This window comes from Dromiciops gliroides, chromosome 2, assembly GCF_019393635.1.
Source record: "Dromiciops gliroides isolate mDroGli1 chromosome 2, mDroGli1.pri, whole genome shotgun sequence".
NCBI lineage: Eukaryota > Metazoa > Chordata > Mammalia > Microbiotheria > Microbiotheriidae > Dromiciops > Dromiciops gliroides.
Genome location: NC_057862.1, coordinates 52,216,260 through 52,240,815, shown reverse-complemented (window position 1 = coordinate 52,240,815; position 24,556 = coordinate 52,216,260). Strand labels below are relative to the sequence as shown.

The 24,556-nt window shown below is 38.9% G+C and overlaps 1 protein-coding gene across 1 annotated transcript in view; it reads left to right on the top strand.

Annotated features, from left to right (window-relative positions):
- Positions 1-24,556, top strand: part of ASCC1 (activating signal cointegrator 1 complex subunit 1) — a 129,622-nt gene that overhangs the window by 26,440 nt on the left and 78,626 nt on the right. Inside the window, exon 5 of the mRNA XM_043983014.1 lies at positions 6,499-6,677. Coding sequence (XP_043838949.1) covers positions 6,499-6,677 — 179 coding nt within the window. The remainder of the gene's footprint in view (positions 1-6,498; positions 6,678-24,556) is intronic.

Genomic DNA, 24,556 nt, shown 5'->3' with positions numbered 1-24,556 from the left:
TTGGGATGCCCAGAGGCGCCCCCCCCCCAGGGGATAATATTAAGATTGATTAGATTGACCTTGCTGATTAACTCACTTAAAGTTAAGCTTTCAAAGCTTGGCCCTCAGAGGGTGTGTTCTCTGAACTCTGACCTCAGGATATTCTGCCCATGGACCTCAAGTCCCATAAGCCAATAGATTTGAATGATACTAGCGTTGAGCAGTGTGGAAGGGCCACCTTTCCTCTGGACTCGGAGGAAGCTTACATAGACACAAACTTGGAGAAAGAATGAAGCCAGGCTGAGCTCTGTCTCTCCTCTAGGCTAGATAGGCCTTTTTAACTTTCTGAGCCACGTGTTCTCTCTTTACTAATATTTAGTATGCTTTAATAAATGCTTAATGCCCCAAACTAGTGCTAAAGCTTCTAATTTATAAGTAGCAATATATTAGAAACCCCAGTGTAATGATTGGAATGATGCCACCTGCTGGAGACTTACTGTAGAAAAGCTCTGCCATGAAGTGAAGGTCTTTGAGGGCAAGACCAGGAGTCTTTTCTTTGGTGTCAAGAAGTGACATTTGCTTGTGGGAGGAAGAAGGGGGGAGCCTGGCGCTCTGAGTGGGGCCCTTTCCTGTGGACTCTGGTGGAGAGCGGAGCTAGAAATGCGCTCTACCTTTAATAGATAGATGAATGTAGGCCTTTCTATCTCTCTTTACCAAATTCTTATTCTCCTTAATAAATGCTTAAAAGTCTAACTCTTGCTAAAGCTTATAATTTATTGGCGACCACTCATTAGATATTTTAGACAGACTACATAGAATTTTAGCCCTTAACAGATGGCGACCACGAAGGGATTTGTAGACAGGCCCACATTATTTTCCCAAATTTTACAGCAGGATCTGGCCTCCATTACCTTTAAAGGCTCCACCTTAGTACAATATGTTGATGACTTACTTTTGGCCTCCCCTAATGCTGAACTTTGTCAGGAAGATAGCTGTCACTTACTACTAGAGCTGCACAAGAGAGGCCACAAGGTGTCCAAGTCAAAAGTACAATGGTGTTTGCCCCAGGTAGAATACTTAGGATTTATTCTGGCTGCTGGAACTCGCTCTGTCTCTTCTAAGCAAGTCCAGGCAATTCAACAACTCTCTGCCCCCACTATGAAGAGGCAGTTAAGAGCCATTCTGGGAGCAGCTGGGTACTGCAGACAATGGATACCTTCTTTTGGTGAAATTACTAAACCTCTCATAGCTCTAACAAAAAATTCTGTCCCAGACACTTTACAGTTGGATCCCCAGCATCTCTCAGCCATAACAGAATTAAAATGGGCCTTGTTATCAGCACCTACCCTAGGACTCTCAAATTATAGTAAGCCCTTTACTCTCTCTGTGCATGAACAAAGAGAGGAATGTGGTAAAAAAACAGAAGTTTTAGCTGAATCATTTGAGAGTTGAGCGCATGCTACTGAAGCGGCTTTTGAAGGACCGCCCTTTTGGGGAGGAGACCGCAACGAACGGTGGTGCGCCTGCTGCTGCCCGGAGAGCATGGCCAAGTGCGCCTACTTCCGGGATGCCAACTTAAAAAGTGAGAGTGGGAAGGAAGTTTGCTCTGTGTCTCACTGACTCTGGCTTCTCAGCTTAGCGGTGACGCTTTGGTGATCGGCTCTGGTTCTCGGTCTGGCAGGCAGTTTTGGGATTCAGTGAGTTTTATAAAAGAATATAGACTAAGCTTAGATCTAAGATTATTCATTTGTATTTCTACTTTCCTGTTTCCCTAATTGGTATCACCTATTTGTTGTCTAATTAATTCCCAAACAATAAAAGCTAATCCCTCACTGATTAAAGCTCAGAGGCTTCTTTTTCTTAGTGGTCTGGGAGATATATAAGGGAAGAGTTAAAAGGAGAGTTTAATGCTCTTATATCCAATTTTAAATCTCACACCAGCTAATTTTCCCTAAACTTGGGACAGAAATAAGGCAACCACATATATTTTTATGTTGTTGTCTTTTGTTTTTTGGCCAGGCAATGAGGGTTAAGTGACTTGCCCAGGGTCACACAGCTAGTAAGTGTCAAGTGTCTGAGGCCGGATTTGAACTCAGGTCCTCCTGAATCCAGGGCTGGTGCTTTATCCACTGCGCCACCTAGCTCCCCCCAACCACATATAATTTTAAACGCCACAGGTTATACATGTGTGATTATGTAAAACATTATGATATTAGTCATTTTGTACAAGAAAACTTGAATAAAAGAAAAAAGTGACAGTGAAAAATAGCATGCTTTAGTCTGTGTTCAATAAATATCAGTTCTTTCTTTGGAGGTAGATAGTATGTTTCATCCATAGTCCTTTGGGATTGTCTTGGATCATTGTATTGCTGAAAATAGTTGTCACTTACAGTTCTTCATTAAACCATATTGCTGTCTCTGTGGACAATATGAACTCTTTTTTAATGATTACTCTTTTGCAAACTGTTTGAATGCTTACCCTATGTTATATCACCATACTAGGAATTTTACATTTTCAGATTCTAGTATTATTCTTTGCTGTATCTATCATATGTTGTCGTTCAGTTGTGTCTAACTCTGTGACTCTCTGGACTATACTGTCCATGTCCATGTCCAGATACTGTCAAAAATAAATATAAGGACTTTCCCTTTTGGTGACTATATGAAAGTTTTATTACATTATTGTAAGAATGGGCACATACTGGAAAAGAGTGGCAGACTTTGCCACAGCAAACTTCTCTTTTTATCCCTAAATCTTACGCAAAGTCTTATCTCACATTGTTTGAGGACTAAGAGGTGTATAATCTTCCCAGAATGCCTCTACATATTTCCTCTTAACGTGTCCTCCCTCCTGTTATATATGTTGCATGTTTGAAAATGGTGGCAGTCTCCACTTTTGGGGTGTTGGCAGTTACTATGCATAAGCTAATTAAGCAAGCCCAATATAAACTAGCTTTAATCTTTGGCATACTTGACTAGCTAGACTACTGGCCTTGAAGCCCCCTTCTATATCTACTTCTAGCCTTCAAGACTCTCTTTTATCCTTGAGGCCCTTTTCTGCAATTCTTCTTCTTTACCCGGATTCCCTCCCAGTCTCATTTTTCTGAGATAACAGCATTTTTCTGGTGTGAAACTTTTTCTCTCAATAGTGTCTGGTACCTAAGGATACTGAAGTGGTTTGCTATTTCCTTCTCCAGTGGATTAAGATAAACAGAGGTTGAGTGACTTGCCTAGGGTCATACAGCTAGTAGTGTTTGAGGCTGGGTTTGAACTCACTTTTTCCTGACCTCAGGCACAATGCTGAATCCACTGAGCCACTACCTTGTTGCCTACTGTAGCATAAGTAGTTTTTAATGGCTATTTATTTATTTATTTTGGTGAGGCAGTTGGGGTTAAGTGACTTGCCTAGGGTCACACAGCCAGCAAGTGTCAAGTGTCTGATGTTGGATTTGAACTCAGGTCCTCCTGACTCCAGGGCCGGTGCTCTATCCACCGCACCACCTAGCTGCCCCGGCTGTTTATTTTTAATTTTTGTTTATTGGTGTTTTTTTGTTTTCATACCATATTTCATTCCTTCCCTTCCCTTACTTTCATAACAAACCATCTTTTATAACAAGATTGAAAAAGGAAAAAAAAACAGTTTAGCAAAACCAGCCAACATATTGACCAAATCAGACTGCATATGTAGCACCTGATATGCATAGTCCTTCACTTTGGCAATGAGGGGAGGGAAGTATATTTTCTCAACTCTTTTCTATTGCCAAACCTGTTTGTGTAGAGTTTTATTTTATTGTTCTTTCGGTTAACATTATTGTAATTATTGATATTATTTTTCTGGTTCTGCTTATTTTACTCAGTATCAGTCAATTTTAAGTCATTTTTCTGCAATATTCACAACTTATTATACTTCTGTATTATATTAATGTATTACCATTTTCTTAGCTATAATTTAATCTCAGTGCCTACTATGCTTCCATTTATTTGGTGCCACAAAAATGTTATAATTAATATTTTAGTTTATGTGAAACCCCTCTATCTGTTTTTTACCTCCTTGCATTATATGCCTAGCAATGGGATCTCAGGAACAAAGGATATGAACATTTTAGTTCATTTTGGGGAGAGGTGAGACATAATTCCAAATTTTTTTTCAGAACAGTTGGACTAATTAATAGCTCCCCCAAGTGTTTTAGTGAGGTTTCTTCTATCCTTTCAAACATTGACTATTTCCATCTTTTGTTATCTTTAACAATTTGTTGTGTGAGAGGTGAAACCGCAGAGTTGTTTTCATGTTCATTTGTTATTGTCAGTGATATGGAGCAATTTTGTCATACTTCGTTAGTAGTTTTCAAATTTTCTTTTGAAAATTATACATATACTTTGACCATTTATGTATTGGGGAATAGCTGTTGATTTAATATATTTGTGTGAAATTTCTATATGATTTGGATATGACTTTTTTTTTTTTTGGTGAGGCAGTTGGGGTTAAGTGACTTGCCCAGGGTCACACAGCTAGTAAGTGTCAAGTGTCTGAGGCCGAATTTGAACTCGGGTCCTCCTGAATCCAGGGCCAGTGCTCTATCCACTGTGCCACCTAGCTGCCCGCAGATATGACTTTTATTAGTTATATTTTATACAAAAATTTTTTTGAACTTTGTTTGCCCAAAATAAAATGGACATTAACTTTCCTTTTGTATCCCAGGATATTTTGAGAATAAAGGGGCAGTGTTTCTACTATTAAACTGACTTAGGTAAATGTGCTAGAATAAGTACATGAAATTATTTCTCTTTGTTGAGTGTGTTATAAATTCCTGTAAAGAAAGGAAAATATTTCTGTAAAACATATGAATACCTATTCATCTAATACTTTTAATATTCTTCTTTTTTATTGAGATCCCTCATTTCATCAATTATGTGGAAACTTCTGCCACTGAAGCTGATTGTCCACTTTTTTGAAACTGAGAGTCTTAGAAATGTGCTTCTGGCCCAGAGAGGTGAAGGCACTTGCCATGCTCACACAGCTAGTATGTGGCCAAGGCAGGGTTTGAATATAGGTCTTCTTTTCTGGTTGACCTTTCATCTACTACATCATGCATCTTCCTGCATATCTTAATGTTCTTTTTCATGTGTTCGTTTAGAATGCAGCATAGAGAGCTGGCCATGGAGCCAAGAAGACCTAGGCTTAAGGCTTGCCTCTGACCCATGCTGCCTATGTGACCTGGATGTATCACTTATTCTTTCAATGCTCTGGCAGCTAAGACTGTGAGGTGCCTGCATTGGCGGAGGAAATGGGCTACACTAGTGAAACCACTGCTCCAGTCTCTGTATTTATCTCTATCTCTGCTCTTTATTCAGACTATTATCATTAGACCTTTAAAATGGTCTCTGGGATCTGTCTGCTGGATTATTGATTTAATTGTTCACAGTTCTTTCTTTCGGATTTTCTTCCATACCAATCTATGCAAGTTGTGGAGCCAGGAGGGTTCCAGGTACCATCTGCTTAAACAGTGGCTATGATCTATTCATCTTGCTTTATCAAAAAATGTTGCAATGTTTTGTGACTTCTGTATGCTTAAAAACAATTTCTTTTATTAATTAAAAAAAATTTTTGGCGGGGCAGTGAGAGTTAGGTGACCTGCCCAGGGTCACACAGCTAGTAAGTGCCAAGTGTCTAAGGCTGGATTTAAACTCTGGTCCTCCTGAATCCAGGGCCTGTGCTTTATCCACTGTGCCACCTAGCTGCCCTGAATTCTGTATGCTTTTTGACTTAACCTGTCTGTCTCAAGGATATTCTCTTTGTAGTTTCACTTTTCTTAGATTGATTTCTTAAGTCTTCTAATCCATGACACTGTTGCTGTCCTAAATTTTCTGAGCAGGTGAATAATATTAAAAGGAAGAGGGCCTAGAAATTAGTTTTAGCTATGTATCACCACAATCAGATATTGTATCTTTTACACATACTTACAATAGTCCATTTAAAATTCAAACAATTGCTGGCATTGTGAGTTAGGAAGACCTGAATTCAAATTCTGCCTTTGACTCTTACTAACTGTGTGACCCAGAGTAAGTCACTTCTTCTTCTTCTTCTTTTTTTTTTAAATCATAAAAATATTTTATTATTTTCCAATGAACTATAGAGATAGTTTTCAACATTTGTTTTCCTAAGATTTCTAGTTCCACATTTTTCTCTCTCTCTCCCCTCCTTCCCCCCTACCCCAGACAGCAAGTAATCTGATATAGGCTATACATGTACAATCATGTTAAACATATTTCTGCATTAGTCGTGCTGTGAAAGAAGAATCAGAGCAAAAGGGAAAACCCCCCAAAAAGGAAAACAACAAAAGCAGAAACAGTCTGGTTCAGTCTGCCTCCAGATGCCACAGTTCCTCTCTCATCTGTAAAATAGGGATTATGGCATCTACCTCACCTGATTGTTTGGAGGATCAAATGAGATAATAATATATGTAAACGCTAGTTATCACCATCATCGATTTTAAAAAGTGTTTTTCTGTTTGCTCACAGTAATCACGGGCCAGCAACGAGGGGGTGTCATCTCAGCAAAAACCCGAATTGATCTCCTTGTGGAGAGTTTCCGAAGAAAGCAGCCCTTCACTCACTTCCTTTCTTTCTCCCTCAACCAACCTGATGTTCAGGAAGGGTTCTTGAAGTTCCAGGAGAAAGTCTTGGAGAAGTGCTCAATGGTAAGCAGCAGCCGAGATGTTAACATGATGATGTTCATTGTAGGGCTTCTTTGTCTAGCACAGCAAGACTCATTAGATGACAAGACTTTGGTTTTCTCCAAAGGTAGAAAAAAGTGTGTGATGGTGAAGTGCCTTTAGGGCATGTTAAAATAGTTCATCTGTATTAGGAAATAATTGTTAAACCTATCTGGATAGACTTTGAATGTACTAAATAGTACTCCTCGGTTATTTAAAATAAATATCTTTCAGGTTAAAACTTCAAAGAAGCTCTTGAATTAATTCAGAGAAGAAATTAATGAAACAGAAAGTAACTGAATTCAGACAGATGTTAATTACATATTCTGATTGTGGAGGGAATCAAAAGAATAAGGGACAGTTCTTCAAACTGAAACTATAATATGTTGTACATCTAACAGACATGAGGTAGCAGACCTTGAATGAGCTGTTTCTCTCTTTTATTACACTCTTAATAGTTTTTTGTTTTATTTTTAAAGTAAATTTTTATCAATGCCTTTTGTTTTTATATTAACTTTATTTTTCATTATATCTTTTCCCCCTTCTATTTGAAGTGAGCTATCCTTAAAATGAGACATAAAATAGAAGGAAAAAACCCAGGATAGCAAAACCAGCCAAAAAATAAAAATAATTTGATAGTATCTGCAGTGGTATATCCCCTTCAAAGAAGGAAGGAGTATGCTTTCTCACATCTCCTCACTGCTGAGTTTTTCCTGATAATTTCATAATATTCAGTTTTGATTCTTTTGTGGTTTCCACTTATATTTTGCAATTGTGTATAGTCCTGGTTTTGCTTACTTCACTTCATATCCATTTGTAAGTCTTTCCATGTCTCTCCATATTCATCGTGTTCATTGTTCTTTACAACACTGTAATATTTTATTACATTAATTTACCTCAGTTTGTTGAACAGTTCCCAAATTGGTGGGCATCTCCTTTGTTTCCAGTTCTTTATTGCCATGAAAAGTGCTGCTACAAATATATTGGCTTATAGGGGGACTTTTTGGTATTGACCTCCTTGGGAGTATATGTCTAGGATGTTGTGAATCGAAGAGTATGGATAGTTTAGTCATTTTCTTTGCATAATTCCAGATTCCTTTCCAGGATACTTCACATGAGTGTGTCTGACCATAAATTGCTTCCACACTATTTCTATCTTTTGGCGTTTTGCCAGTTTGCTGAGTGGGAGGAGAAACTAAAGAATGGGTTGGTTTCATTTGCATTCTCTTATTATTAGTGATATGAAGCATTCTTTTATATGGTTCTTAATAATTTGCAAGTCTTCTTTTGAGAAATGTTTGTTCATTATGGCCACTTATCTATTGGGAATGACTTTTGGTCTTACATATTTCTGTTAGTTGTCTTTTTTGTTGTCTCTCAGACTCTTGTCAGTCAGTTAACAAGCATTTATTGAGCACTTACCACAGTAAGTGGTAGTTCCAGGTACTGTGCTAAGCTCTGGGGATATAAAAAAGGGGCAAAAACTCAGTCCTTGCCCCCAAGAAATGAACATTTTAATGAAGGACACAATCTGCAAGATATAGCCAGTGTATATGGAAGGTAATTGCAGAGGAAAGGCACTAGCAGTGGAGGCCGGGGTAGAGCTGGATGGTGATTGGGAAGGGTTTTTGCAGAATTTGGGCTGTCCTGAAGGAAACCAAAGAATTAAGGAGGGAGAGTTCCAGCATGAGGGACAGCCAGGGATGGCATGATGTGTGTGAGGATCAGTATATAGGCCTGTGTCATCAGATTGTAGAGTGCCTCAAGGGACAAAAGTGTCAGAAGAATGGAAAGCATGAAGAGCTTTCAATGAAAAGCAGATGTTTTATAATTGATCACGGAGGTTTTAGAGAATTACTGGAATTTATTGCGTGGACGGTGATGTGGTCACCTTAGGAAAAAGAGCTTTGGAGCATGGATTGGAGTACTTGAGGCAGGGAGACCAATTAGAAAGCTATTGCAGGGGCGGCTAGGTGGCGAAGTGGATAGAGCACTGGCCCTGGAGTCAGAAGTACCTGAGTTCAAATCTGCCTCGGACACTTAACACTTACTAGCTGTGTGACCCTGGGCAAGTCACTTAACCTCAATTGCCTCACTAAAAAAAAAAAAAAGAAAGCTATTGCAGTAGGACTGGCAGGAAGTGATGGGACCTGTACTAGTGTGGTGGCTGTGTGAATTGAAAGAAGATGATATATAGGAGATGTTGTCAAGTGTTAAGGGCTAAAATTCTAGCTAAACTGTCTAAAATATCTAATGAGTGGTCGCCAATAAATTATAAGCTTTAGCAAGAGTTAGACTTTTAAGCATTTATTAAGGAGAGTAAGAATTTGGTAAAGAGAGAAAGGCCTAGATTTCTATCTATTAAAGGGAGAGCACATTTTTAGCTCCCTTCTCCGCCAGCGTCCTCAGGAAAGAGAGCCTCAGAACGAGCGCCAGTCTCTTCCTTCCTCCTCCCACTCGCCCGTGTCACTTCCTGACGCCAAAGAAAAGACTCCTGGTCTTGCCCTCAAAGACCTTCACTTCATGGGCAGAACTCTTCTACAGTAAGTCTCCAGCAGGTGGCGTTATTCCAATCGTTACACAAGGCAGAAAGGACAGGATTTCACAAAGGGCTGGATATGTGGAGTGAGTGAAAAGACTGTATTTGGACTCTTCTCAGAGCCCTAAAGGCAGAGAGTGAGTCTGGTTTCAGGCCCTACAGCTTTGTTGCCCATAGCTCCCAGCAGGGGGCTGCCAGCACATGAGGCTCGAAGGAGCTGAGGCTCCTGGGCCTTAGGCCCCAGCAGAGCCAGAAGAGGGGCCTGGGTTTTATGGGAGTCAGGTGGGCTGGGAGTTCACCTTGAGGCCCCCAAGGAGATTCCCACGTGACCCTGATGTTCAAACCCCGATTTAAGTTTTGTTTCTTGACAAGTTATGTATGGTTATGTGTGTTCACACAGCACTGTTCTAGAGAGGAATGGGGACATTTTTGCCCAGAATAAGGTTAAGGCCTAGTGCCGCAATCTGATTAGTCAACTGCTATCACCTGATGGGTTCTTAGGCTGTTACTGTTATTCTGTATAAATAGCAACTGTAATAACTAAAATAACTGAAATGTAAATAGGGAGATAGTAAAATACCTTAATGTGATTGGTCAGGAGGCACCCCTTGAGGGGTATAAATAGACTCACTTCAGTGCACTCTCTGGCACATTCAGAAGAGTGCCCATCTTCGAAGATGAATAAAGATGCCTTCACCCACACTCTGCTGCCTGCTTGGATTCTTTGAGCTGTGTTTCTAACATGGAGTGAGAGTTGAGGATGATTTTCAAGGTTTTAGATAAATAGTACTTAATATTTTAAGTACTTTAAGAGTTGACTGGAAGGTTGGTGACACATTCGATACAAGGTTTTTTCCTCCCCAGTCAGTTGCTTTCTGTCTTATCCTAGGTGCATTAATTTAGTTCTTGAAAATCTTTTAAAATTTCACCTAATAAAATTAACTATTTTAGCTTTCTAATTGCCTCTAACTCTTGTTTAGTTAAAAATTATTCACCTTTTAGTCATAGCTGTGAAAGGTACCTGATCTGATTCTTTTCTGATATTTATTCTATTATCTTTAACATCTAAGTCATGTGGCTATTTAAAATTTATTGTGGAATTTGGTTCAAGATCTTAGTCTAAACCTAATTGGAAGTTCTTACTTAAGTACTTAATTAAATTTGTGCCATGGGATTTATTTAACACTAGGCTCTATTCAATATTTGATAAGTTTTGCTTACCTATTCTGTTCTTCTATTTATCAAACCAGTTTCAGTGATTTTAACTCTATAGTATAGTTTGAGATTGGTGGTTATCTCAGATGATTTTCATACACTAAACCCTTTTAGTTTATTTCCCTTGAGATTCTCAACCTTCTGTTCTTCCAGGTAAATTTTGGTACTTTGTCTAGTTTTTACAAGTTCTAACTCTTCAAGTGTCTATTATTAAGTACCAGGCACTCTGCTAAGTGTTGAGGATACAAAGAAAGACAACCAACAGCCCTTGCTCTCTAGGGGCTTACTGTCTAATGGGGCAGAGAGCATTCAAATATTATGTACAAACAAGATAGACACAGGATAAATTGATAGTAGGATCAGAGGGAAGGCACTAAGATTAAGGAAGACTGGGAAAGGCTTCACACACAAGTTCAGACTTTGGTTGAGATTTGAAGGAAGCCAGGGATGCTGAGAAGTAGAAATGAGGACAGAGAGTATTCTAGGCATGGGATTGCCAACCAGTGAGAAGAATGACAGTTGGGAGCGTGGAGTATGGAGCTTAATTGTTAAATTATTTTAGTATCATCATTATATTGGTGAAACCAACTATGAGTATTGGCAGGCTTTCCCATTACTTTCTATATTTCTGTAAAGTGTTTTGTAATTATGTTCACATAAGTCTTAGGTAGGTAGAATTCCAGGTAATTATGTATATTATACTTAATTTTGAGTGGAATTATTTTGATGTCTCCTCTTGCTGTCTTTTGTGAGTATTATATATAAAGGCTAATGTTTGTGGTTTCATTTTATACCCTGCTACTTTTCCGAAGTGACTAATTGTTTTGATTACTTTTTTTCATTGAATCATTGGGATTCTTTAAGTAAACCATCATATTGTTTGCTAGTTTTCCTCTCTGCCTATACATATTATCTCAATTTTTTCTGCTTATTTTCTGTAGCTAACCTTTTCAAAGCTACATCAAATAATAGTAGTGATGGTAAAAATCCTTGTTTTGTACTGATTTTATTGGAAAGCCTTCTAGTATTTCTTTATTACAAATAAACCAATATAAATTAATAAATAATAACTTTTGGTTTTAGACAAATATTTGTTATCATATTAAGGATATGTCTTTTTCCTTAAATAATTTTTGTATTTAATTCTGAACTTAAACATCAAAAAAGGAAATTTCCATACACACAGCAGAACACAAAAAAAGAGGCTTTCAAATGAAATTGTGAATCCTATTTCATGTCACTGGCTTTAAAAAAAAGTAGGTAACAAATTTAACAGGTTATGTTCAAATCTATCCTGTTTGCCTGTGCTTCTTTCTGAACTTCCTTCTTTTCTGTGCATTTAAAAAGTTTTAATCGCTGTGTTAACTTCCCCTCTTTACCATAGCTGGCTCTCCCCTAACAATCTAAAGGAAAAAAAAAAAACACTTGTAAAAAATAAGCACAGTTAGGCAAAACAAATCCACAGAGAGGCCCCATCCACTTTAAGTCTATCACGTCTCTGTCTGGAAATGAGTAACATACTTCATTCTAAGTCCTCTGGAGACCTGATTAGTCATTGCATTTATGAGAGCTCTTAAGTCTTTCAAAACTATTTTTCTTTACAGTGTTGTTGTCTTTGTATAAATCGTTCTGGTTCTGCCCATTTTGCTATTCCTTAATGTTTATGGTACCCAAGATTCTCTGATATCATCTCTTTTGTCATTTCTTATGACACAATAATATTGTATTACATTCATAAGTCAGTGAGTCAGTAAATATATATTAAGTGTCTACTATGTGCCAAGAAGTATGCTAAGTGCTGGGGATACAAAGAAAGGTAAAAGACAGTCCCTGCTCTCAAAGAGCTAACAATCTAATGAGAGAGACAACATGCCAACAGCTCCGAACAAACAGGTTATTATCAGCAGAAGGAAGGCACTAGAATGAAAAAGGATATCTTTCAGGAGATTAGAGAAAGCAAACATACTTATGAAGCCTGGTAGAAAGAGTTTCTAGTGAGACAGGAATTGATAGAGATCGTTAATTGAATCTGGGTTGTACATTCAGATATTACGAAGTGGCGTTGTCTCAAGTGAGAGGTAAAATGACTATAGCCATTATAGCTAGTTTGGATCCACAGGACTTTTTGTAATAGTGTAGTTTATAACATTTTCTTTTCAGATTTTGGCAAAGGAATTTTCTTTTGACAGATTCTAGATAGTTTAACTTGGGGTTGGGCTTCCTATCAGCATGCTCGCAGTGTTGCTTTATATATTTGTTCTTAAGAAATATGTGAGAATTTATCTTTTTGTATAGTTTTGGAATATTTCCAATGCTTTGGGAGTTAAGGCTTCTATTGAAATGAACTGATTAATTTCATCTTTATTAATCTGATAAGCATTTTGACTTAATGTGTTCTGAGCTTTAGTAGGGTTAAAGTTGATCAGTGTCTATACTGTCCCAAGCCAATTATGGTGAGCCCCTGGAGGGGAGGGGCACTACCATTCCTAAGAAAGAGCAAATGAGCCCAGTTCAGAAATGAAGTAGGTCAAAGCTGCTGGTCAGCAATTGATTTGGCCTAGTGAGTAGCCACTAAGAAATAGGGAGACCCAGTCCGCATTCCTTTACTTCCCAAAAGAAGGTACAAAATAGTGGGGAAAACAGTGGATTTGGAATTTGAAAGATATTGGGTCAGAGCCTGCTACTTACTAGCTCAGTGACCCTAGGGATGTTCCTGCATTTGTAAAATGAAGATAATAATACTGTATACCTTCTTCACAGAGTTGTTGTAAGAAGTGAATTAAATGATGCATATAAGAAACTAAGTCAAAATACACATAAATGTGAGATTATCATCATTGAATTTGTTTAACAATAAATGAACACTGTATATACCATAAAAATAAGGGTTATCACTTTACTTTGGTGTTTGCAACTGCTAACATTGTATATCTATTTGTATATGTTTTGAGTATTCTTGTACTTCCTGCAGCAGTTGCTTCAAAAACTTCCTTTTTCTAGTGTCTTTTACTACTTCTCTCTATATTCTCTTAGCAAATGCCCTTAACCTGATATTTTACTGAGAAAATAGAGTCCTTTTGCTCTGAGTTCCCTATTTTCCCCTTCTCTGTATTTCAAAACCCCTTGGTATCATCCCCCATTTCCCCTCTTTTTCTCTAATCTTCAGTCTTTCCCTGTCTGTCATTTTGTTGTTCATTGTTGTTGCTGCTGCTGCCTTCAAGTGTGTGTAGGTTTCCTTTATCATTAAAAGACCTCATTTCATCCTTCTCTTAAGTTGTCTGTGTCTTAAGAGTCTTCTCCCTTTCACTGTAAACTTGTAGAAAAATCAAATCTACTCTTGTTACCTCCACTTCTCAACTGTGCAATTTGATGACCAATTTCATCATTCAACCTGTCGAATTATTAAAATACAGCCTTTGTATCTGCCTGTCTCTTACAGACAGATCAGAGAAATAATGTTTAATTTCTCCTACAAATTAATAAACAAACCAGAGAAATTATAATATCTTATAATATCTCCTACTAACTAGAAAGAGAACATGATATCCATACCTGTCCTCCTACGAAACAGATCAGAGCGGGCAGCTAGGTGGCGCAGTGGATAGAGCACCGGCCCTGGAGTCAGAAGGACCTGAGTTCAAATCCAGCAACAGACACTTGACAACTTACTAGCTGTGTGACCCTGGGCAAGTCACTTAACCCCAATTGCCTCTCCAAAAAAAAAAAAAAAGAAAGAAAGATCAGAGACAGAAAAAAAACATAATATCGATTTAATATTTTGTTGTCCCAAGAAGATAACACGACATGATCACATGGAGACTTCCCTCCTAAGAGCTCTAGAAGCTTGGGGGACTCCCCATTTCTGAGGATATATATGGTTTTAGTCCACTGATTACAGGGCATTGTCAATTTCAGTAGTAAGATACAGAAATCAACCCAGAAGCAAAAAGTAGTTTAACAATTTCAATTATAACAAGTATGGAGGAAATACAGAAGCATCATGATAAGACAACAGGATTCCAAAAAAGGTTTGGCAAAGATGAGGACATGCAGATTTTACCATTGTAACGATTGGAATGACGCCACCTGCTGGAGACTTATTGTAGAAGAGTTCCACCCATGAAGCGAAGGTCTTTGAGGGCAAGACCAGGAGTCTTTTCTTTGGTGTCAGGAAGTGACTCGGGCGAGTGGGAGGAGGAAGGAAGAGACTGGCGCTCGGTCTGACTCTCTTTCCTGGGGATGCTGGTGGAGAAGGCAGCTAGAAATGCGCTCTCCCTTTAATAGATAGAGGAATCTAGGCCTTTCTTCTCTCTTTACCAAATTCTTATTCTCCTTAATAAATGCCTAAAAGTCTAACTCTTGCTAAAGCTTATAATTTATTGGTGACCACTCATTAGATTTTAGACAGTCTAGCTAGAATTTTAGCCCTTAACACCATAAGATAGGGACTTACCATCCTGAGGGAAAAGAAGTGACTAGGTAGGTTCTTTTATCTGCTAGCTATCTGGGTTCAGGTTTGGAGTTCAGTTGAAGGACATTTTGCTCCTATTAATCCTATTAATCCAGGGTTTCATAAAACTCCCTTTGGATAATAAGGTACTGCCATCAAATCCAGGTGATCCATATATTCATATTAACAAACCAAAACTGCTCTCTTTGTAATTAGCAATGAAATTAAAATGTTTTTCTTGATATCTTTTGTTTTTACATCCTTGTATCCTTTTCCTACCTTCTCCTAGTCATACCATATAACAATATTTTTTAAAGAAAAAAAGGAAAACACAAAAAACAGAAAACAAAAACAAAAAAAAGAAGAAAAAAGGAAAAGAGGAAGAAGAGGGGGAAAAATCAGCTAAACCTAGCAATACATTGATAAAATCTGAAAATACACTCAATATTTCATATCTGTGGATCTCCCACCTCTGCAAAGAAATATGTCTTCTGTATTATGCCAAATCTAATAATCTAGATTCAAGTGAGATGGTTAACAAATATTTGAATGAGTTAGAGTTGATGGAACTGCCTTATTATCCAAAGGAGTTTTATGAAACTCTGGATTAATAGAATCAATAGAAACAAAATGCCCTTCAATTGAACTCCAAATTGAACCCAGATGGATAGCAGATTAGCTCCTACCTAATGACTTCTTTTTCCTCAGGATAGTAAGTCCCTATCTTATGATAACACCTGGGCATCCTCATCCTTGCCAAACCCTTTTTTGGAATCCTGTAATCTTATCAGGATGCTTTGGTATTTCCTCCATACTTGTTGTAACTCAAATTGTTAAACTGCCTTTGTTCCTATATCATACTATTGAAACTGACAGTAACCAATAGACAAAAAATCCCTTATATACCCTCAGAAAAATGAAGATCTAGTTCTCTGCATGTCATGCTTGTTTGTTACTGGGATGAAATAAATCTGTGCTTAGTTTTCCTACCAGTCCTCTGATCTGGTTATGTTCAGGTGCTCATCTCTTGTAAAAGTGGGGATTGCCTTCTCTGATCTGTTTAGGTGCCTTCCTGGTTTGTTCCAGGTGCTCACTTCTTATAGGAGAGGTGGGAATTGCCTTCTCTGATTTCTCTTGTATTTTTATTTTTTGGTGAGGCAATTGGGGTTAAGTGACTTGCCTAGGGTCACACAGCTAGTAAGTGTTAAGTGTCTGAGGCTGGATTTGAACTCAGGTCCTCCTGAATCCAGGGCTGGTGCTTTATCCACTGCACCACTTAGCTACCCCTAAATTTTTCTTGTATTTTAATTTTTTTTGGTGAGTTCTCTGATTTCTCTATGTGAGTTCTGTTTATTTTCTAGGAGGATAGGTACGAAAACTATATTCAATTTTCAACATCTGATAGCTCTTTTTGGGGGGCCATACTTGTTCTTTATAGTTTTGCAACATTTGCTTTTGATTGCTTTGTGATTGTTGGTCTTTCTATTTACATTGTTTTAGTTATTATATGTATTGGTTACTTGGTTCTGCTTAATTCACTCCATATCAGCTTATATATTTTTTCAAGCATCACAATATTTATATTGTTTCTTACAGCATACATTCATTACAACATTATATTCATGTATAACAATTTGTTTAACTTTTCCCCATTTGATAGACATCGCTTTTGTTTACAATTCTTTGCTACCACAAAAAATGCTTCTATAAATATTTTGGCATATATAGGGGTTTTCTTTTTATCAATGGTATCATTGGGGTACATGTTTAGGAGTAGAATCTCTGTGTCAAAGGTCATGGACACTTTAGTCTCTTTGCGTGATTCTAAATTGCTTTCTAAAATGGTTGTACTAAATCATAGCCCCACCCTGCAATGTATTATAATTGTGCCTATCTTTCCAAAATCCTTCCAAAGTCAATTATTCCTGGTTTTTTAAAATATATTTTTTATTAATGTCCTATTTTTTATACCATCATGGTTATCCCCTCCCAGAGAGCCATCCCATATAACAAAAAGTATTTTTTAAAGTTAAAAAAAAAAAAAAGAAAAAAAATCAGTGCAAGTGATCATTACAGTGAAAAAGTCCAAAAACCTGTAACACCTGTGAACATCTTACCTCCTTGAAGGAATGGGTTGGGAGTGTCGTTTCATATTTCCTCATTAGAGTCATGCTTCATCTTTATAATTTTGTTATATTCACTTTTTTTTTTTAGTGAGGCAATTGGGGTTAAGTGACTTGCCCAGGGTCACACAGCCAGTAAGTGTTAAGTGTCTGAGGCCGGATTTGAACTCAGGTACTCCTGACTCCAGGGCCGGTGCTCTATCCACTGCGCCACCTAGCTGCCCCTATATTCACTTTTGAGGGTTTTTGGGGTGGGGCATAGTTCTATCATTTATATTGTTGTAGCTATTGTGTATATTTTCTTGTCTCTGCTTACTTTGCTCTGTATCAGTCCACATAGATCTTTCTATGCTTCATATTCGTCACATATAATTTCTTACAGTATGTGTACATATTGCAGTACACATTCATATACCACAATTTACTTAGCCATTCCCCAATTGATGGGTGTTTTGGTGAGCATTTACTTTGTTTCCAATTTTATGCTATCACAAAAAGTGTTGCTATAAATATTTTGGTATATATATGGACTTTCTTCTTATCAGTGTCATCCTTGGGATATGTGCCTAGTAGTAGAACTTCTGAGTCAAAGGATATGGATATTTTAGTTACTTTATTTCCATATTTCAAATTTGCTTTTTTTTTTAGTGGTTGTACTAAATCATAGCTTCACCAACAATGTACTGGTATGCCTATTTCATACAATCCCATCAACATTGATTATTTCCATCATTCCAGTGAACTTTACATTGAAAAATCTGATGGTCTTTTTTTGTGTGTGTGTGAGGCAGTTGGGGTTAAGTGACTTGCCCAGGGTCACACAGCTAGTAAGTGTGTAAAGTGTCTGAGGCCGGATTTGAACTCAGGTCCTCCTGAATCCAGGGCCGGTGCTCTACCCACTGTACCACCTAGCTGCCCCTGATGGTCTTTTTTCAGTCCTCATTCTTCTTAACCTCTATAGCAATTGACACTAATTGATCACTTCTCCTGGTTACTTTCTCCTTTCAGAATTTTTGGGATATTACTTCCTCTGGGCTCTCCTTCCTGATATTCCAACAAGCATTTATTAAACCTTTACTATGTGGCAGACAATGTACTGAGCCATGAAAATACAAAGAAAGGCAAAAACCAATTCCTGCCCTCAAGGAGAGTACATTCTAGAGGAGGAGACAACATGGAAATAACTAGGATTATAGAAGATATTTGTTTAATAGATGGGGTAATTGAAAGAAGAAGGCATTGGAATCTCTGGGGAGTAGGAAAGTCTTCCTTTAGAAAGTGAGATTTGAGCTGAGCTTTGAAGGGAGCCAGGGCTACTAAGAAGTGGAAGTGAGAAAAGAGAGTGTTCTAGGCATTGAGGATAGTCAGTGCCAAGGCACAGGAGCTAGAAGAGGGAGTATTGTGTTTGAAGAACCTCAGCTGGGTCATTATACCTAGGTCACAGAGGGCATGGAGGGGAGGAAAGTAAAACTTTCAGTGCTAAATAGAGAATTAAAAAATTTTATTCTGGATGTGATACATGACCTTTGATATGCACTGAGTGGGGGTGAGGGGTGAGTTATATGACATTATCTGATCTATACTTAAGAAAAATTCTGTTGGTAGCTGAGCAAAGAATATATTGGAGTGGAGAGAGAGACTCGAAGTAGGAAGACCAACCAAGTCTGTTTCATTTTTGTTTTTGTTTTTTTTTGTTTTTTGCAGGGCAATGAGGGTTAAGTGACTTGACCAGGGTCACACAGCTAGTAAGTGTCAAGTGTCTGAGGCCGTATTTGAACTCAAGTCCTCCTGAACCCAGGGCCGATGCTTTATCCACTGCTCCCCCTAGCTACCCCCCAAGTCTGTTTCAATATTCCAGGTGTGAGGTAATGAGGGCTTGAACTATGGCTGTGGCTCTTTTAATGGAGAGACGGGGATGTATGTTAGAAATATGAAGGTAGATCCTACAAAAGATTTGTCAATAGGTTCAATTTGTGGGATGAATGAAAGTGAGGAGTTAAAGATGACATTGAAGTTGTGAAACTGGCTGCTGGGGGTGCCCTCAAAAGTAGAAGATGACATTGAGGTTTCAAGACTGGTTGATTGGGGGAGGGGCAGGTAGCTGTGCTTTCAGCAGCATTAGGGAAATTAAGTGGCAGAGAGGGTTTGGGAGTTCAGTTTTAGACATTTTGAGTTTAAAATGGCTGTGGGACCACCAGTTTGAGATGTCCAGGAAGCAGTTGGAGACTCATGACTAGCTCAGCAGAAAGATTAAGCTGTTAATATGGATCTGGAAATCATTTGCATAGGGATGATAATTGTGATGAGATCACCAAGTGTTGGGTACTGTATTGTTGGGTACTCTCTCCTGCTGACTATGCCAGTTGTTGAGTATGGGGAGGGGCTCAGGCGTATACCTCCCCTGTATCCCTGAGATAATTTGATACCAAAGAAAGACTTTGGCAGCTCCAGGGTTAAAGAGAGAGCATTTATTTAAAGGAGACTAACTTACAGGGGGTTCAGTGTCTGGGACAGCTGGTGGACGTTATATGAATTCCCATCTAGTTCTCTTCCAACCTTCCCTGATATTTATACTTGTAAGTTATATAAGCATACATGGCAAAAAGCCTTCTTTGTCTGTGCAAGTGTGAATCAGAGGTAGAGGGGCATGGGCGGATGCAGGAGGTTGATTGGTCAAAAGGTTGCATGACTTCCCTGTCCTTGGCTAGGATACATTGAATGTACTTTAAGGGAAGCTGGTAGGGCTCTTCCTTATTTGGATATTCCATTCTTCTTGTCTTGGATCTCACACTCCACCTATACTTTCCTGGGAAACTGTTGATAAGAAAGTCTCTGAGACAGTCAAGGATGGCTAACAATGTGGTAGTGTGCCTAAAAGATGCAAATGCACACATACCTCCCTTTATGTAACAGGGTCAGCTGGGAGATAGGGATTGAGACAGTGTGGGCAGGGCAGCTAGGTGGCACAGTGGATAGAGCACCAGCCCTGGAGTCAGGAGGACCTGAGTTCAAATCTGGCCTCAGACACTTAACACTTACTAGCTGTGTGACCCTGGGCAAGTCACTTAACCCCAATTGCCTCATTGAAAAAAAAAAAGAGAGATAGTGTGGATGATAAGGAGCAATTTACAGGAAAGGGATGGGATCAAGGGAGCATGAAAAGGGGTTTACCTCAGTGGGGAGAAAGGCCACTTCTTTTTATTCAAGATCAGTGAAAGAGGAAGCAGTGTGACCTTGGACAAGTCACTTAACCTTTTTGTAACTCAGTTTCCTCATCTTTAAAATAGGGAGTTTGGGCTAGATGGCTTGTAAGGACTCTTCCAACTGACCTGGAAAACAGATAAAAGAGAAAACATTTAATAAACATTGGACTTCCTGAAAGCCATGATCAACAAAAGCCTAGATATTATATAGAATGGTTTCATCCCCCCCCCCCCACTTTATCCCCAGGTCTTCACATAGTGCCTGGCACACAGAAAGCACTTAATAAATGCTTGTTGATTTTTTTTTTCCCCCTCTGTGGTATCTCTCCTGTCTCTGGTCCTTTTTCACCACTCCCATACCTGCAGATGGGTTTTTTTTTTTTTTGTATTTCTTTTCTTGAAATAATTTCTTTTCATACTTATCAGTGACATTAGAAGTGTTGTTTTTCTTCATTATTATCATGCTTCATCCCACTAAGCTTCTCTGTTTAATGTAGGATTCAGATGATCTCAGACATTATTAATAGGATACTTTTCATCTATGTGTGATCTGGACGTGTAGTGTACCATATTTTCTCCCTCTTCTCTAATGTTAGGATTCATAGATAGTTCATTGGCAGTTAGCTCAAGAGGTATATTGCAACCCAGCATGACTCTCAATCATTCCATAATTGCTAATGCCACTTTATTTCCACTTGGTCTCATAGCAGGGTCCAGGAAAGCATATCAGTAATGAAAAATAGTAATTCAAAACTATGTTTGGTGGGACATTGAGACAATTTAAGGATTTGTTTGAAGGAACAGGGGATTTCTCAGGCAGCTTAGAGAACCTGAGTGGGTTGTAGTCAGTATAGCTGCTTGTCTTTCCATGATCAGGTAGTCCAATGATTTTCAAATTATCTCTCCTGGATCTATTTTCCAGGTCAGCTGTATTTCAAGGAGATATTTCACATTGCCCTCTATTTTTTCATTCATTTGGATTTGCTTTATTGTGTCTTTATTTCTCATAAAGTCACTAGTTTCTATTTGCTCAATCCTAACTTTTAAGCAATGATTTTCTTCAGAGAGCTTTTGTACCTCCTTTTTCATTTGGCCAATTTGGCTTTTCAAGCTGTTGACTTTTTTTTCCATGATCCTCCTGCATCTCTCTCATTTCTCTTTCCATTTTTTCCTCTACCTCTCTTACTTTATCTTCAAGGTCCTTTTTGAGCACCTCTATGGCCTGAGACCAATTCATATTTTTCTTGGAAGCTTTAGATGTAGGAGCCCTGATGTTGCTATCCTCTTCTTAGGGTGCATCTCGAATTTCCTCGTCACTAAAGAAACTTTCTATGGTCCTCACCTTTCTCTGTCTGCTCCTCTTGCCTGCCTTTTACTTGACTTTTAATTCCTTCTTAAAGTGGGGCGCTGTTTCCAGGCTGCACTGTCTGTCCCAAGCTTCAGGGATTCCCAGGTGGTATGATTTAAGGAGGGGCAGGTTCTTCACTCACCTGGCCTGTTCCCTGGCCTGTAGATAACCCCAGGCCAACTTGCTAATTAACCAGGCAGCAAAACTTTGAGTGGTGTGGTTGTTAGCTCTGATGAGTCTGCTCCCTTCCCCCACCTGGGCCACTGCCACTCAAGCCTACTTCCTGGTTCTCAGCAGGAGTGAAAAACCCAAGTTCCACCTCAGTGCCAGCAGAGACCCTTATAATCTCCTCCCCAGCCAACCACTGAGCCCTCTCACCAGACTGTGAGTTCAGTTCCAGAAAACGCTGGTGTTGCAGCTGATTCAGAGGCTCCAGGGTCCTCTTTCTCTGGCAAGGCCTGCCTGGGACTGGATCTATGTCAGTGTGACTGTAGGGTTGGGCTCCACCCCCACCCCAGCACAGTAGCCCCCTCCTGCTGACCTCCTAAGCCATCTTTGGCTGGAAAATGATCTTAGCCCATTCTTTTGTGGGTTCTGCTGCTCCAGGAATTATCCTATGGCATTATTTGGAGGTTTTTTGGAGTGATAGTGTTGTAAGTTCTGAGATCTTATTGCCTATCCTTCACCATCTTGGCCCCCGGTTTGGCTGTCAGTATAGCTGCTTGTTTTTTCCCCTATTGTAGCATACAGCTCTAGAATGTAGTAGAAACAGCTAACATCCTTAATGCTTTGAACAAGAATTTATCACAAGGAAAAAATTTATAACAAGAAGTCTTGTTGTATAGTTTAGAATTTATCTTGAGTAGGTGAAGTTTTAGGACTTGTTCTTATTTCAGTAGATAGGATTTCGGTATGATTGGATAATTTTAGTTAACCAAAAGAAGAGTTTAGTTTGGTCTATATATGTTGTTGTTAAGTTTTGTCTCACTTTTTATGACCCTGTGGACAATACAGTCCATGAGGTGTTCTTGGCAGAGATACTGGAGCAGTTTGCCATTTCCTTCTCCAGTGAATTAAGGCAAACAGAGGTTAAGTGACTTGCCAAATGTCTGAGGCTAGATATGAACTCAGATCTCCCTAATTCCAGGCCAAGTGCTCTATCTACTGAGCCTCCTAGCTGCCTTTAGTCCTTACATACCTGTAATCATCTAAGCTGTGTGTGGCATTGGCTAGGAAAGCATAAGTAGAGGAAGGGGTCTTTTAGAAAGTTAGTATGGGGGGCAGCTAGGTGGCACAGTGGATAAAGCACCGGCCCTGGGTTCAGGAGGACTTGAGTTCAAATCTGACCTCAGACACTTGACACTTACTAGCTGTGTGACCCTGGGCAAGTCACTTAACTCCCATAGCCCCACAAAAAAAAAAAAAGAGAAAGTTAGTATGTATTACACTGAAGGGTTGGAGAGGATGATCATGGCTTCCAGATGGGTTAGAGTGGTAGAAATGTTCATCAAGCAATGCTACCTATCAGCAGCAGTGCTGTGGTGGCAATAGCATTAGAATTGAAGTTGGGGCAGCTAGGTTGTGCAGTGGATAGAGTACCGGCCCTGGAGTCAGGAGGACCTGAGTTCAAGTCCGGCCTCAGACACTTGCCAACTTACTAGCTGTGTGACCCTGGGCAAGTCACTTAACCCCAATTGCCTCACCAAAAAAAAAAAAAAAAGAATTAAAGTCAGAAGAATGAGGGTGAGTCTGGACATTGCCACTTTCAGTGGAACCTGGGGCAAGTCAGTTAACTTTTCTGAGCCTTCGTTTCCTTACATGTAAATTGAAGAGAACAGTCATTATATTATTGCCCATCTCACTGAGATGAGGAAAGGATCAACCAAAGTCACATATGTAAAGCACTATTATACAAGTGTAAATTATTATTGTAACAAAATTGAGGAAGGCAACCTTGATGAGATGCTCAGGCAGTGTGATATAGTGGATATAGTGTTGGACCGAAAGACTTGGGTTCAGATCTTACAAGATCATTTTGGGAAGGAGAGGCACTGTCAGCTTGTGGGATCAGGTATCACCATTCTTTCAGATTTTGTAGTCTTGTCCTTATCCTGACTTCCCTCTCCCCTACCTCAAACTATTTCTCCCCACACAAATCTGGCTTCCAGTTCTTTCATACAGCTACCACCTTCATTTAGACCCTTATCAACTCTTATGTAGATTATTTTAAATGCTTTCTAATTGTTCTTTCTTCCTCAAGTGTCTCCCTACTCCAATCCATCTCACACATTGCTACTGAAATGTTTTTCCTAAAGCACAGATCTGACCAAGCTGCTCCCCTGCTCTGTAGACTTCCTGTTGTGTCTAGGATCAAATATAAACTCCTTTGTTTAATTTTTAAAGACCTTTACAACTGTGTTCCAACCTGTCTTTCCAGCTTCATTATACATTACTCCCCATTCTGCACTCAGTCATGCAAATGGACTTTCTCTCTGTTCCTCACACATGACTTCCATCTCCAGACTTCCTACCTTTGCATGGACTATACCTCAGATCTCAAAGGAGCTCTCTCCTCTTGTCTGTCTCATAGAATTCCTTTTCCTTCAAGACAGTAGGGGTATCATCTTTTATGTGAAGCCTTTTGTAATCCCTTGAACTGCTAGTGCCCTCTCTCTCAAATGACCTTTTAATTACTTTGTTGTTTATATTCTCTTTATATTCATTTTATGTGTGTATATGTATATATGTATCTAGGTCTTTATTTTCTTCCTTTTTAGAATTTCTTTTGACACATAGAAGCCACTTAAGTGTTTGTTAATTAGTTAATTTAGAAGATGATACTTGAATTGAGATGTGGAGGTGAGGACAAATAAAACAAAACTATCCCTGTACCCACATGGCAGTTGGGTCAAGTATTTGAAGAGTTCTTATGTAGAATTGCTTTTTTTTGGCTCCAGGGGACAGACTGAGTAGCAATAGATAGAAG